This window comes from Pieris napi, chromosome 16 (genome assembly GCF_905475465.1).
Source record: "Pieris napi chromosome 16, ilPieNapi1.2, whole genome shotgun sequence".
NCBI classification, from domain to species: Eukaryota; Metazoa; Arthropoda; class Insecta; order Lepidoptera; family Pieridae; genus Pieris; species Pieris napi.
In genome coordinates, this window is record NC_062249.1 from 3,369,140 (window position 1) to 3,385,891 (window position 16,752).

Genomic DNA, 16,752 nt, shown 5'->3' on the forward strand with positions numbered 1-16,752 from the left:
ATATGCGTCTATGATTGACTATATGCTATATACATATTATATATCTTTAACGCCTATTATTTATATTTGTGAGGAAAGCGTATCTTTAGTAATTCTGTGGTCGTAGTTGATAGTAATATTTCATTGTCGTTGAAAATTGACAGTTGAGAGTTGACTGCTGTCATCAAATGTCTAGCGATAATTTATAGTAGTTCTAGATATTTTAAATTTTTATTAGTAGACTTTAATACAAATTAAAATTATTGAAATAAGTCGGCATGAAATAAGAAATTGTTGTCTTTGACTAGGGTTGAAATTTAAATAACCTTAAGTGAATATGATCAGTTACTCATTAATATTTCATTAGTTATAATTTATATTGATGTTCTGAAATAGCTAAATTACATTGTCTAGTTTTTAATTTTACCGATACCATAAAAAATGTATTTAAATAAAATTTTATGTTTTTTTCTCATTGGTAAGCATTTTTAAATTATGTTTACTGCGGAAGTCATGAATGTCGATTTATTAGTGTAATATTATTTTTAGGTCTGAACGGTGCTCTTTCATCGAAAGTTTTAGAATTAAGTGATAAATTTATTGATATCAGTAAGGATGGAATATGGTTTGTGAAGTTCTATGCACCTTGGTGTGCCTACTGCAGCAGATTAGAGCCAGTTTGGGCACATGTGGCGCAGGGTTTATTTAATACTCCTATAAAAGTGGCAAAAGTTGACTGCACCCGTTTTTCTGCTGTCGCTAGTCATTTTCAAATTCGTGCTTACCCAACGATAATGTTGTAAGTATTTTTTTTGTCTTTGCTTTTGCACTTTTTAATCAATTATTTATGACACTGTTTTTTTAGCATTCAAGGCTCATCAACACATGTGTATAATGGGGAAAGAATCAAAGAAGATATGGTTAACTATGCATTAAGAATGGCCCAACCGCCAGTTCAGAAGGTATCCTATGCAGATAGCATTGAAAATTTGAAAGATACACATGATATATTTTTTGGTTATATTGGTGATCACCAGGATACTCTGTGGGTTAGTATTCAACAGATAGAATACCTATAAATGGTTTACTATATTATGAATGAATATTAATATTTTCAGGAAGTGTACACAATTCAAGCTATTAAATATCAACCACATAATTGGTTTTATTCAATGACTTATGAAACTGTTAAAAAGGCCTTAAAACCACCAAATAGTACCTGTGTTTTCGTTTTTAAGGATGATGATATATACTACTTTGGAGGTCAGTTTTTCATTGTTTTTAGTAACAGATGTATAAAAATATTTCGTATTTTTACCTTTAGGTTTATTTTGTTGTTGTTATATATCTCTTTCACAATAGCAATGTTTTCTAATGACTATTGAAACAACCTAATATTGATCAAAAGAAAATACTCATGTTACTACCTTATTAAATTTATATAATTAATGTACATTTAAATTTACAATATTATATCTATAACTCAGACATTCATATGTTTTTATTAGAATTAATAGCCTTAGCCTTTTCCTTTAACTTGGTAAAATAAATCCTTGGAGTATATTGTTATTTAATTAATTTTATTATGTGTTTTGATTTTTTGATAAATAAATAATTGTATTTTATAAATTAACATATTAATAATAAATATTCATGGATGATGGAACATAAAATATAGTTTGCTAAAATTTTTATTTGGTAAGTATATTTATGTGCATTTTTCGACAATTGTGAAAATTTTACAGCAACACCAGAATTAATACAAGATAAGGAAACATTGAATACAACTTTGGATAAATGGGTACATTCTGAGAGATTTGGTTTCTACCCTAAAATTACAAGGTCAAATTTCAATGAACTACTGGACATAGAAAAGTACTTAGTCATTACAGTAGTTTCAGAAAACAAATTAAATGAAATATCACAAACAGAAAAAGACTTCAAGGATATGATTGAAAGTATAATAAGGTGATTTTTTTAACATAGTTACTTATCTGTGAGTTTGAATTTAATAATAATCTCAGTAGGGAACAATATGCTTAGTTAATTCTATATACATATAGGGTTATGTGTATTTTTGAAATATTTTTCTCAATACATATTGTGGTACACTTATTTTCTTAACATGTAGATTAGGCATTGCATTATAGCCTACTTCATATTTAAAGCCTACTTTCAGCACGGGAAAATTATAATTATTGTTATATAATTTCTTTTTTTTTTCAGAAAAAGAAAACATGAACTTCACCATAAATTCCAGTTTGGTTGGATGGGTTCCCCAGATCTGGCAAACTCAATTGTTATGTATGACTTATCAGTTCCTCATATAATAGTCCTAAATTCAACAACCCATCACCATCATTTGCCCGATGATGACCCTATTTTAATGACACCTGAGGCTGTATCAATGTTTCTTGATGAAATACATAATGAAATTGCACCAGTAAGTTGTCTTTCTTTTTATATTTTTACTAAGATTCTATTATAATACGGGTTGCAGACCAAGAGCTAAGCTAAGTTAGTTTAGCTTAGCTCGCATAGCTGACGCAGTTTTCCATACTTGTGTGCAGACCGCAAACTATGCGAACTAAGCTATGTGAGCTAACTAAAATATGCGAAGCTAAGTTAGTTGTGTATGCCGATGCGCAGCTACACGAGCTAAGCTAAGCCCCTCCCGCTACCCCGCACACCATTTGTACATCCTTCGCCACACTGACTGAGCTTTGGCTTAGCTGTTGGTGTGCACGCTATTTATTTCTAGCTTAGCTTAGCCTAGCTTGCTTGGCATAGCTTAGTTTAGCCTTGGCATAGCTTAGTTTTCGGTCTGCAACCGGCTTAACTTTTCTTAAGAAATTGAAAATAAATAATAATGTACAATAGTGTGCCTAAAAATATATGGTATGCATCTGGTATTAAATCAATTTTGTGTTGGTATTATTATATGATAACTCTAACTATACTAATATAATACTGATGTTTCCTTCTTTGATTGCATATTTCTACATAAAGATAAAGTCACAAACAACAGTACCCTATATACATAATCATCATACTAAGAAATTTAATTAAAAGAATATTTACTTTTTCCAAGTTAACATACAATAGAAATAATGCTTTATTAGAAGGTCGTGTATGGTTAATCTCTATAATGTCATTACAAGTGTTTAGTAATTGGATTACCTGATACACTGCAGATTTATATATATCCCATTAATTTGGTTGGATTATCCACACGGATATATTTTAGACTGAATTGATTCATACATAAATAAGAAAATAGTTATCATTTTTTATTGTATCGACAGAAACGCAATCAAAAGGCTATTCAGATTAATGTTATATGTATAAATTAGTGGTAAATATTACCCTGACTTTTCTTACAAAAAACCCAATAAAAAGTTATGACAAAAAATCAAGTCGAATTTTAAAACGCACGTTTATAAACACTTTTAGGCCAGGTTCACACGGCATTGTCCTGCACGTTTTTTTGCAGTATACGTCTTAACGAATAAATAGTAGCACATGTATTGTACATAGACCCATTCACACAGCGTTTGTACTGCAAAAAATCGTACACCGTTTATACGTTTAAACGAATACTCAACGGACTTGTCAAGCAAATCGAATGAACATTAACGTAAATTCGGTTTAAAGTGGTTCATAATATAGCTCTGTCTCGTTCTCGCTCACTGTGCGAAGACTGCGGCTATTCGTATTTTACACGAATGAAAATCTACCGTGTGACACCCGGGTGAAAGCACGTCAAAAAAACTAATAAAAGAAAACGTGCAGGACAATGCCGTGTGAACCCAGTCTTACATGATTGATATTCGGTTGCGCCGGCGATCCCGTGTCGTATGATTTACAAAAGTCAAAATCCTAAGGGTGCGTCCACATCTGGCGAATATGCAGTACGCGAGCCGTTTGCGAGCTGCGAGGCATATTCGTCAGAGACGCACCCTTAAATTGTCATTATTATACGCGGTTAAAAGTATATTTTTAAAATTAGACGTAGGTAATAATATTATTTTATATATAATAGGCATATGGAGGAAAAAGTTTCATTGTAAGGCTGTACAGAGGATTTTACGAAGCCCGAGCTACTGTAAGCAGTATGTGGCGTGGAAATCCCATTTTAACCGCATTGGTATTCGGCCTCCCCCTTGGCTTTCTCTCACTACTCTGTTATTCTATATGCTGTGCGGACATTTTGGATGCTGATGAGGAAGAATATCCTGGTATGGTTTATATTTATAAAGATTTTAGCTTTTAATAAAAATAATAACCGAACCCCCTCCACAAACTTCAAGTTTGTGCAGACTGCCAAAAGTTCCCAAGTTAATTTGTTTTACTATTAATACTTTTTTATGGATTTTTTTAATATCTGTATTCTGTAATACTAATGAAGAAGTATTTTTTTATAAACAACCTTTTTGTTAAATATATTGACGGTTGATATTATATACTAGACCTATTAATAAAACTTTTTTTTTTCAGATCAACACGAGAAGAAGGATTAGTGATGGGGTAGAAATAAGTTAAAATTAATCTTAATTATGTGCAATTTTAAATATTGTCACTGAAATCTAGCTTAAGGGTGGATTTTATTATGCTAGTCTAATTTAAACGTACCATAACCGCTGGAGAAAAAAAGTGTAATCGTAATTCCTTACGACGTAACATAATGGATGGCTTTTCACCAGGGTTGCCAGTCGCGTCAACCTATTCTTATTATACACATGAGTAATTTTTACCATTATGACATATTAAAAATAAATTATTATACTATAATAATAATAAGTTAAAACTTGACTAGTTCACATGACGTCTATTATACAAGGCATACAGGTTACATAAATGGTCCAAGATCCCAGGGCCGCCAGACGTCACGTATTTTCTGACGGATGAAATGTGGACGATTGGGTAGTGTTAGTATGTACTATGATCGTATGCCTACCTGCTAGCTTGGTCAAACGGCCAATTTCCAGGTATCAGGTAATCAAGGTACACAAAAACATTACTTACTTCACGTAAATTCTCATGGCTGATTTTTATATATGTTTTCGAGTGTATAGTTAAAAATAAATTGTCAATACTCCCAGACACTTTCCGTCGGCCATATTGCTTAACAGACGCTTTAAGGGTCTCAAAATAATTAGTCAACTTCACGTAAATTCTGACGCTCCATTTTTATATATGTTCATCCGACAACTATTTTAAAAGCTTTGACAAGAAGACAGACCGATCCAAGGGGCCAATCATCCCCTAAAGTAAATTTTAATATCTATATGAGTGGGAGAGCATTATCTACGCGCATGAGACTGAGTGAGACCGACTGCGCTGTTAAAGCCATGAAAATTACTTGATATATTATTTTATAATTTTTAGAACTTTTGTTGACAAGTAAATTATAGCAACAAAAATAAGAAAAAAATTGACACATAATAAATAATACTAAAGTTAGCCGACATTTTTTTTTTTTTTCAATTTATTAATTAGAACTAAAAAATATTTTTTAAAAATACCACTTATATTTAAATAGCAGCAATTTATTGGAAATTTGGAAACAAAGTGGAAAAATATTAATTCTTCAATATTTCTTAACAGTGGCTTTTAATCTTCATTATCATCATCATCAAATATCAATCTTGAAATTGAATATCTAAATCGTGATCGTCATCATCAGCATTATCCTTATTTTCTTCCTCTGTAAAAAACAAGTTAAACAATGAAGGTCTGAAAAAACTAAAAAGATACAAATAATATGAGAAACGAAAATAATTTCCCTGATTGTTCTTCCAGCGACTCACTGACAAAACCCGGTAATTGATCTCCATCGAACCAATGAAAATCATATTTACCATCTTGTAGTGTCCAGCCATTGTTTTCGGGGTTGAAAATATTTATCATCTTCATACTTGCATTGTTCCAAAGCTAGCCCGTCGAAACTGTTGCCAAAGCTCACTTTTACAAGGTGGTAAGTTACTGGCATCGAAGTTTCTTAAATTCTTTCGATTGAATTCTTCATTTATATCAGATACCATGTATGTAAATGATAAACAACTGTAGTCTGGCAGCATCTTCATCAATTATTCCAGGAACGTTGTAAACATCACAGATAAATTTTTGTATTATGTTGAATACACGTTCTTCTTCATTTACATCACCAACAAAATCCAACGTACCAAAACGGTGAAATGCTTGTTGGTACTCTTCATTTTTCTTCAAAATATTAAACGGCTTTTGCTTGCCCTTTTTGAATAATAATAATTTTTCAAGTAATTTTCATGGCTTTAACAGCGCAGTCGGTCTCACTCAGTCTCATACGCGTAGATAATGCTCTCCCACTCATATAGATATTAAAATTTAGTTTAGGGGATGATTGGCCCCTTGGATCGGTCTGTCTTCTTGTCAAAGCTTTTAAAATAGTTGTCGGATGAACATATATAAAAATGGAGCGTCAGAATTTACGTGAAGTTGACTAATTATTTTGAGACCCTTAAAGCGTCTGTTAAGCAATATGGCCGACGGAAAGTGTCTGGGAGTATTGACAATTTATTTTTAACTATACACTCGAAAACATATATATAAATCAGCCATGAGAATTTACGTGAAGTAAGTAATGTTTTTGTGTACCTTGATTACCTGATACCTGGAAATTGGCCGTTTGACCAAGCTAGCAGGTAGGCATACGATCATAGTACATACTAACACTACCCAATCGTCCACATTTCATCCGTCAGAAAATACGTGACGTCTGGCGGCCCTGGGATCTTGCTCTAAAACACTTCATTTAATATACGGCAACCCTACTTTTCACTTCGTTCTTATTTTCGTCCATCAGTTTTAAATACCAGTCAATTGCTTATCTTGTGCCCCAGTGAACTCGAGAAGTTGTATACAAACTTCGTAATAAATTATAATTTTTATTACCATAGACATCCAAACAAAACGACAATAATTTTTTTTTATAATTATGTCCCTGGTTTTTTGATGAAACCAATGCCTGATATCATGACAAGTAACTTAACATTACCTAAGAATCAATCTCTAGGATTATGTATGCCTTTAGCATATTTGTATAGGAAACAAGAATTTTTATGATTCATAATAATTTGTTTATTAGACAAAGATAAGCATTTAAGTGATTAATATAAATATTAAATAGTATTTATTCTAGTCTTGAAGTGTCGTGGATCATTTAAATAAAGTAGAAATAAAGGTACAATTACATTGTTTTATTTAATAATTCTTTGATTTCGATCAAAAAGATAACATATTTTTATTTACTCAATTCTTCTATATACAATAGAGTTTCGATTTGATTCATTCTTAATTTTAGTTGAAGGAACCATCTATTATATTCTTCTTCTTTACATTTATATTTACTTTTATTAGCTGCTGAGGATACCTTTGAAGAATTGATAGAAGTGTTTCTGTTGTTCTTAATATTATTACTGTTTCTTAAGTTCTCATGTGTAGATTCATTTTCTTTCTTCTTCTCTTCATCTCTATATTCAGTATTGTCATATGAGACTAGATTATGTCTAGTATTAGCAAGTGCATTTGCTTTTTTATGCTTCTTTCTAGCAATTTTCTTTGTTTTACCATTGAATTTGCTTTCATGAAATGCTTTCGGCAACTCTAATTCAAAGTCATGTTCATTTCTTTGTGGATTACTATGATTGTGTGGTCCTTCCAAATAAGTTTGATTACAAATATCTAAACTGCTATTAATTTTATTACTAACAAGGTTTCCATTTTGTAGTGTTATTTCATCTTTAAACCCATTCTTGATTTCAGGGATACCATTAGATGGTTCAGACTTTCCTTTTAACTTCTTTATTGCATCAAAACCATCTTTATAATTAAAATTTATAAATTCCAACTGTCTATATTTTGAAGATTCACACGCTTTGTGTAAGATATCATCAGTTTGCATGAAATCATCAAGTAACTCTGAAAATGATTCCAATCTAGAATTATCAGTAATGGTGCTATATGAATTGCAGAGTTGATTAAAACTTTCAATATTCTGTGTAGCTGTATCACTTACTAAAGATGTCCAGAAATTGTCACCAGAATCACTATTCCTCGCTGTTATTTCATTATGATTGGAATTAATTATTTCACTATTTGATGTTATACTATTACTACTGCTTAATTTCTCACCATTCCAAAAATGTTTTACATCTAATGTATGTGTTATTGGTGCAAGAAGTTTAAAAAAAGTTACCGACTCCTCTCCTTCACATAAAATTGATATAGCCATGCCAATAGATCCATATCTGCCTGATCGTCCAATCCTATGCAAATATGTTTCACATGTATCAGGTGGTTCAAAATTTATAACTAAATCAACATTTTTTGAATCAATGCCTCTTGATAATAGATCTGTAGATATAATTATCCTACATTTGTATTCCTGTAGTGTTTTTAAAGCTTCCAATCTTGTAGTTTGTTCTTGTTTTCCATAAACAAGCTCTACAGGCCATTTAGCTTTGCTTAGCAGCTTGTGCAATTGTGATACTCTCGCTTGATATTTGCAAAATATGACACATTGTTTAAACTCTGTTTCTGATAGAATTTTGGTTAACTCATTAAATCTTATCTCAGTTTGGCATACACTGTTGCAATTATATTTTACAAAAGTAACTCTATGGCTTACACCAAGGAGAACATTACTAGTGTCAGGACATACATGATGTGGGTTTTTAATTATCTTATTAACCACTTTAGCTATACTCTCAGGATATGTAGCACTACTTAAAATTACTTGCTTTTCTCTTGGCAAAGCAGAATGTATATATAGAATATCATCTTCAAAGCTATTTTCCATTAATTTATCAGCCTCATCCAGAACTAGTAGATTAATTTCGTTTGTTACAATATGCTTCTCTTTCATTAAATGTTTTATTCTTCCTGGGGTTCCAACTAGTATGTGTACATTATTTTTTAACTTTTCTAAGTCATCCTTAAAAGACAGACCACCTATGACCATTTCCACGTTTAGTCCTAAAACAAATTAGTTAATTTTAGACCATTTTATAATAAATCAATAGTAAAAATTACCTAAAAGCTAAAAAAATATATTGTAACCTTCTTATGAATATGAAATTAACTTACTCGTACAATGGCACCCAATCTGTTTTAAAACATCACATATTTGTGCAGCTATTTCTCGAGTTGGGGTTACAATGATAATTTGCAATCCTCTGTCAAGATTAAGTTTTTGTAAGGCAATAGTGGTAAACACTACAGTCTTCCCAGTTCCTGATTTGGCTTCTAAAATAAGATCTGAAAAAATATAACATATTTATTTCATACAAAATGGAAAATGGCAAGGAATATTTAAAATTTATTCAAACTTACCAAAACCCAATTTTCCTAATGGAATGCCCAACAGTTGTATAGGGGAAGGTTTGTAAAATCCACAACTTGTTAAACCATCTAATACATTTTTTGAGAGCATCAATGTTCCAAATGTTGCTTCGTTTTTTATTTTAATATCTTCAGTTCTCTTAACACTTTGAACATTGTGAGCCAACACCATAGTGATTTAAATATTAAAAATAATTAAATAATTTTGAATTTTATGTACTTTAGCCAGTTTGAAACTGTTTATTGTAAAGTGTACAATATTCCTAAACTTTTTCTTACTATTAAAAATCGAAAGATTAAACGAAAAGTTGTGAATTTCAAATAAAAATTAATAAAAAAATGTTTATATTTTAAGATATAAGAAACTGAAGATGATGGTTCCGGTGGCAACAGATTACATGTACCGGTTATTTTTTTTTTTTTTTAATATTATGGCAACAGCTTCAACTTTATGCCCATGTACCGGTTCCAACTTCCCGGCGGGTTTCGAGCTCCTGCTTACCATAGACTAGTGGTCAAAATTCAAAAAAACTATCAGCTGGAAGGATCTCGTTTTCTTACTTGAAACTGGCATAAAGTCAAAACTATTGCCATAATATTAAAAAAAAAATATGTGCGTGTACTAGTGTATAGTCCTTTTCATGAAAGAAGTCCCCCAGACGCGGCGCTGCAATCGCATAACGTAATGTTGCCATTTATGAGTAAAAAATTTACCTATTTTATTTAATAATAATAATAGCAGATGTAATTTATCAAATAATTTTATTTTCTGAATACTTCGATGAAACAATATTACTGTTATGTAAAAAGTATATTTTCATTTACTTATATTAGCGGTGTTCTACCTACTTACAGGGAAAAGATGAGAAAATAGGCTAAAGAAAAGCAATACAATTTTTTATTCAGAGTTTTATTGCATAATTGTTGGGTTACAATTTTTTTCGAAGTACACGCCACTATTATACCTTCGTTTTTAATTCTTGTTACAGTTTTCTCTGACACACCTGCAATTGAATTATGAACAATTAAAAATAATAGTAACTTTAACTTTATAATGGTTATGTAATATGTAATATATGTTTTGATTTCAGTTACCTAGTTTTATCACGTTATGTATTTATTCAATTTTGTCGCAAAAACGAATTTATATCATAAAAGAACCTTTAATATCATTTCTCGAGCCGAACTTTTTACAACTTTTGGCATTGTAATCAATCTTTAAAATGCACTAAGCTAGTTAAAAATTCACAAAAATCTACCACAACAAACGAACTTCATAACATCGACGAATGACAACATTGCCGACCTGTCAAATTTAGTTCCAAAAATCGCCGCGGGACTTCTTTCATGAAAAGCACTATACACACGTTAGAAGTGAAACTTCTTTAGGACCTTATTTTTCGAATAATTATTATCTATATGCAACTAACTTTACAGAAATTGGTTAAATAAAGTTAAATTAGATAAAGTTTAACAAAAGGCTTTTAATATCACAGACTTGAATACAAATAATACAATTATTTCATTTTACCTTATTACCACTAAGATTATTACAGAATTTCATAAATTGTAATATAATTTTTAGTATCATTGTTATAGTTATTATAAATTTTTGTTATTAATGGTTTAGAATCTCTTCGAATCAACCGTGGTAGGGACGAGAAAAAGACGCGCGTAACGGTCAAATGTGACGCGTAACCGAAACATGTGACGCGTAACCGAAAAATGTTACACTAAATTATTTTCCAACCCCGATAAAGAAGTTTCACTTCAAAAAAAAAGGATCTCGTTCTCAAATGCATGCGCATTTGATACAATCGTAAGGTTCAATAAAAATAAATCGATGGAGAATAATAATAAACACTTTGTTTGCATCATAAAAACAGATATTAATTTTTCTTCCAGACAAGAAATTCATTTTTTTTTTAAGTGAAACTTCTTTATCGGGGTTGGAAAAAATTTAGTGTATTATTTTTTCGTTACGCGTCACATTTTTCCGTTACGCACCATCTTTTGAAGTGAAACTTCTTTATCGACGTATGGGAGAAATTTTGTAGCAGGTTACGCGCCATGTTGGTTTTTGAAGACAAACTTCTTTATCGGCGTTGGAAAAAAATTTACACACATTTGTCACATTTTTCAGTTACGCGCCATCTTTTTCTTGTCCCTACCACGGTTGATCCGAAGAGATTCGAAGCCATTGGTAACAAAAATATATAATATAGAAATTTTACCTAAAAATAAAATTTGTATTATGTTTCCTAAGACGTCCGAGGTCCATTATGAGAGTACATCGTTTCCTTTTCCGCCCAAATCGCTAGTATCCGACCTTTTCCCACCACGTGACACCGCCGCCAGCGCCCAGCGTTTGAAACTGGAACTAACTTTTTATCGCGCTAAAGCAAGCCGCCAGAGTTCTTGTTCATTGTTTGTCTCATAATAAGAGAACCAGGAAGAGCTTGTTTGGACCTCGGACGTCTTAGGAAACATAATACAAATTTTATTTTTAGGTAAAATTTCTATATTATGTGTTCCGTTTGACGTCCGAGGTCCATTATGAGAGACGTGTTTGTTATCTCCTGGTGGCTTGTAAAGTTATATATTAATAACTAAAAAACGCAACAATGTGATTTGAATTATTTATATCCGATAGAATCATGATGAAATAAACAATACAAGCTAATTAAAGCCTAAGCTTTAGCATCATTTAATAAACATAATAACAAAAATTGTATTGTTTATAATGAAGTAGAATACTTGGCTAATCATTAAGCGGCCGAAAGTACTGAGAAAGAGACTTCTGATTGAGTCTCAGCATTCTGACTATTATTATCTAGATTTCGACAATAATATATCTTTAATGTACTTTCATGACGCCAATTTACCTAACCAAGAATATCATTTATGTTTCTAAAACAATTTAGCGAAGCAACAGCTGATCAAGTACCCCGAGATGCTTCGATACCTGATTCCAAAAGGGGTTTCTTGACCCAGCCCCCAAAAATTGTGGGCGTAGCTGGTCTTACAGGATATCTGGTTGTAATAAACAAATTTGTCAAGGAGCCTCATCTATTATTAGAGACAGTTATGAGTGTCCTAAGCCAAAATAAGGGATTTAGATGCTTCTCCGGGCACGATAAAAACGTCCAACTTGACTGTCTATACGTTCCTGTATCTGTTTTAAAACCGAAACCCGGATGCGAAGTGATGGAATCACCGTTATCAATAAAATGCTGAGGCTCGAAAAAGCAAGAGAGTCAAATCATGAACTCTATGCCCAGAAGCCAATAAAATTATTGTGGCTGTGTGTTTCGAGCTATGAAATAAATTTTGCTCATCTAGTTTTAGGCTTTTCAAATAATTTATAACTTTCCCCGCTTCCCATACTGGCAATTACTGCGCGATTGGTCTAGCTATAGATAGGATTGAGCTAGCGCTTTAAGGATATGTTTTACTAATTTATTAGATAAAATTTTAACATCGCCTTGAGCCTCACAAATTGATGCTATGTCAGATTTGTGAACTAAAATAGATATAGATCTATTTAGATAATAGATTTAGATATATAGATATCTATGCCAGATGATCCTTTATAAATAGGTTTGCTAAGAATCTAGCTACATCAGGAGGAGCCGGGAATCGACAGTTTATATTACTATGTTGACACCAATTTACCCATTTATACCAAATAGGGGCATATGTTTTCCTTGTTGAAGCTCTCAAACACGACGAAATAAGTTGTTTTTTCGTCTCGTGTTTTGAAGCCAAAATCAGCCACGCTTCCAACTGTAATTTCTGCCCTTGAGGAGGAGGTTGACCCGTTACGGTATTTATCAGGGTTTTGTTTAGATTTCGTATTGGTAGCGAGGGTGCAAGTGCTCGGCCTTTCAAATCCGGGCGCCAAAAAGGCTTCCTCCACCTGGGTGCTATTATTATGAACTTCCCTTGGGATAAGTTGAGATGGTGCAGCACTCGAGGTAGAGGCACTGGCGGTGGAAATATCCACGCTAGATCGTATCGCCAGCATTTACTGAAGGCGTGGTGAAGCAAGTGTTGGAGTCTAATAAGCCTAGCGACACATAACTTGCCACGACAAGAGCCTCTCGTGACGCGAAAAGATCTATTTCGGGGGTTCCCCATCGTCTGAATATGTCCGTGGTTGCCTCTTTCAAGAGATGCCATTCGGTGCCCCTGCGATTGCGCGAGAGGTAATCGGCTTCCACGTTGTACATTCCCGGCAAGGAAGTGAGGGATAAGTACAATATTCAAACTGTCCGTCAGTGCCAGAAGATCTTTTGTCAATTTTAACAGCATTTGGGACCTTGTTCCTCCTTCGTTTTTTATGTACGATACAACAGTTTTGCTGTCGCTTTGCAGGATTACCATCGAGTTCTTTAGGACTTCGGATGTCAAAGAGATTGCTGCTACCACAGCGTGCATCTCCTTTAAATTGCAATGCCACTCAATCTGACTTTGAGTCCAAGAACCATTCAGGGGTTTGTTGTTGATTAGCGCTCCCCATTGTAGATCCGAGGCATCGGTGACAATGTAATTCACATGCCTTGTTTTGAAGTGAATCGGTGTTTTGTGACTGAGGTTGTGCAAACACCATATCACGTCCTGATTCACCTCTGCAAGAGAACTCGGGCAAAGAGGAGCTCTCCTAAATGCATTGCTGTGTCGCTGCAGCGTTCGGCAACGCAACCTTCCCCGGTGGGTGATGAAGGTCGCAAAATTGAGATACCCTAAGAGGCGTTGGGCCTGCTTGAGGGTCCAATTTGCCGGCTGACAAGCGTGTTATCAGGCACTGACGAATTTTGATAACTTTTTACGGGTAAGGACTTTGCATTTGATAGTGTGTCCCACGTGATACCCAGAAAATCGATCGACCTCGTTGGAGTGCATATCGACTTCTCTCGATTTATGGCCCAGCCCAGGTTCTTCAAAAAGGTCATGGCTACGAGAACCTGGGAGTTAAGAACTGTTCTGTCCTAGTGGACCAGTAAGTAATCGTTCAAGAAAACGATCACTCTTAAGCCCTGACGGCGTTATAGCTCGGCTGTCCAATTTGTCACCGAAGCAAACATTTTCGGAGCTATGGCCAACCCAATAGGTAGACAAGTCAATTGAAGGAGCCTTCCCTCGTAACTGATACGCAGAAAGCAACGATGTTCGAGGGAAATCGGTACATGATAGTAGGATTGCCTGTGATCCAGCTTCACCATCCAATCGCCTTTTTGTAGGAAATTTGGCATTTGGTGGTGATGAAACAGATGAAAAGGTTCTGGTTTCATGAACCGATTTAAAGATTTTAGGCTGAAAATGACTCGATTTTTTCCGTTTTTCGTTATTATGAAATATGAACGATATGATATGATAGATATGAACGACGGAGTCAGCGGTGCTGGCTCCAGTATATGGTCTCGAATCATGGTATGTATTTCCAAGGAAATCGAAGTTGAAACAGGTGTTTGCAACTTTTTTAGGATTTAGGACAGTACTAATAGCGGTTTTCGATTGAAAGTTATTCGAGCGGAGGTTATTAATTTTAGAATGGAAAAAGGAGGTTTTAATTTCACCCAATTTTTGTGATAGTTCCTTAAACATCCGCCCGAAAAGCCCATCGAGTCACTTATGTTGGTATTTATTTGGATTGTTATATTTGCGTCCCCCCTTTTGATGTGAAACATCTATAACCGCACGTAAAACCGATTTCTGGTGTGGCGACAAATGCCGTGGCGATGCCACGCTATATGATGGTATATATACAGTCTATATGCAGTAGTGTGTACGGTGTATTTCGAAGTCACTGATTAAACGAATTAAGTAGTCACGTTTTGAAATAAATTCGTAAATTTTTGTATTTAAATGAAAATAAATGTTTATTCAATAAATAGTCATCGTTATTTTAACAAAATAATGTCGATGTTTCACATCTGCCAGGCGTCCCGTGACGGCTCACATTTTTTATTTTCGTGATCATCGAAGTTGTGACTCTGTTGTCCTTGTTTTGAGTTGTATCGGTTACCAAGAAAGGGCTTTTGACTAACCTGAGACGTTGAAGCTACAGGCGATTAAAAACGTATGCGTGATTTAACGCGTATTGTTTTAGATTGGTACCCGCGAATTCTGTCAATTTTGACAATACTACCAACATTTTGTAAATATTTAGATAATTTTTCAGGATTAAACATGTACTCCGAAGAGGGGTGGGAATTTTATCTAAATCTTCTATAACATGTTTTTAAAGTTTGACCAAAACATTCTTGCAATTTATTATGTATAGAATTTAAATTAAGAACCGCGTTCGACTGAAGACCACTAAAACGCTACGTAACGCTTTATTGATAAACTCATTTTTAAATCGGTAAAAGCAGGAAAAGCAACGTATTTCTTTTGTAGGTATATCAATATAACGTACACAGTTCAAATCAGAAATGTAAAAACCTCTGCATTGAAATTAATATTATAATTTATAACTCGGAGGTTCTTGAACCGACACGTCTAAATGAGCAATCTCATTAATTACAGCCGCATGGTTCAAAAAAGGGTCGTGTAGGTTTGCATTATTAGATTCGGTCACTTTATGTAACATGCTAGACGACGCAGCATAATTGTAAAAAAGTATTATTAAGGTGACTCACCAATTACTGCGACAATTGCTCAAACCTGAGAATAATCACGTGAATTACTGCTGTGGCGGCGGTTCTTCATCCTCTTCACTCGTACTCGAACTTTGCGAAGAACTCGGCTTGTCAGAACTTGCAGAGACAATATCTCCCATGATATGAGACGGCCTTGTAAAGCGCGGGTGAGGCACGTTTGACCGCGTAGCCAACACATTTACACCGATTTTAGCACTTTCATTAGCCATTTTATATTTTTAACGTGAAAACCGAGTTAACCATTTTACGAAATAATTATTTCCACTTTGAAAATAAATTTTAGGTCGATATAACTTTGAATATACTGATTCGTTTTTAAGTGTGCACTAGCGACTGTGCAAGACGAAAAACGACGCAACAATGAACAAGAACTCTGGCGGCTTGCTTTAGCGCGATAAAAAGTTAGTTCCAGTTTCAAACGCTGGGCGCTGGCGGCGGTGTCACGTGGTGGGAAAAGGTCGGATACTAGCGATTTGGGCGGAAAAGGAAACGATGTACTCTCATAATGGACCTCGGACGTCAAACGGAACACATAATAACGATAACAATGATATTAATACTAATAAAAATGTGTGCGTATACTAGGTGTAAACACGTAAGAAGTGAAACTTCTTTATGACCTTATTTTTCGTGCGTGCTCAGTCTGTGTCACAATAATGGGTCTTCGTACTTGCAGCCACGATTTTATAATACAATTTATAAATGTCTTTCGAGACTGTCCCTGTTT

At 33.8% G+C, this 16,752-nt stretch overlaps 2 protein-coding genes across 3 annotated transcripts; one reads left to right on the forward strand and one right to left on the reverse strand.

The window, feature by feature from the left end:
• Window positions 1-167: 167 nt before the first annotated feature.
• On the forward strand, window positions 168-4,832 carry LOC125057535 (protein disulfide-isomerase TMX3). The gene is made up of 8 exons (XM_047661287.1): window positions 168-457; window positions 529-778; window positions 845-1,028; window positions 1,098-1,242; window positions 1,725-1,947; window positions 2,206-2,422; window positions 4,022-4,217; window positions 4,477-4,832. The coding sequence occupies exons 1-8, from the start codon at window positions 421-423 to the stop codon at window positions 4,497-4,499; spliced, it is 1,275 nt and encodes a 424-aa protein (XP_047517243.1). The 5' UTR covers window positions 168-420; the 3' UTR covers window positions 4,500-4,832.
• Window positions 4,833-7,196: 2,364 nt separating this feature from the next.
• LOC125057534 (probable ATP-dependent RNA helicase DDX20) lies at window positions 7,197-9,760 on the reverse strand. Of its 2 annotated transcripts, none has more exons than XM_047661286.1 (3): window positions 9,352-9,760; window positions 9,106-9,264; window positions 7,197-8,994 (listed from the first exon to the last, which is right to left on the reverse strand). In XM_047661286.1, the coding sequence occupies exons 1-3, from the start codon at window positions 9,530-9,532 to the stop codon at window positions 7,262-7,264; spliced, it is 2,073 nt and encodes a 690-aa protein (XP_047517242.1). In that variant the 5' UTR covers window positions 9,533-9,760; the 3' UTR covers window positions 7,197-7,261. The 2 variants fall into 2 exon arrangements, with proteins under 2 accessions (XP_047517242.1, XP_047517241.1); XM_047661285.1 differs by having other exon boundaries at window positions 9,106-9,276.
• Between the last annotated feature and the right edge of the window lie 6,992 nt (window positions 9,761-16,752).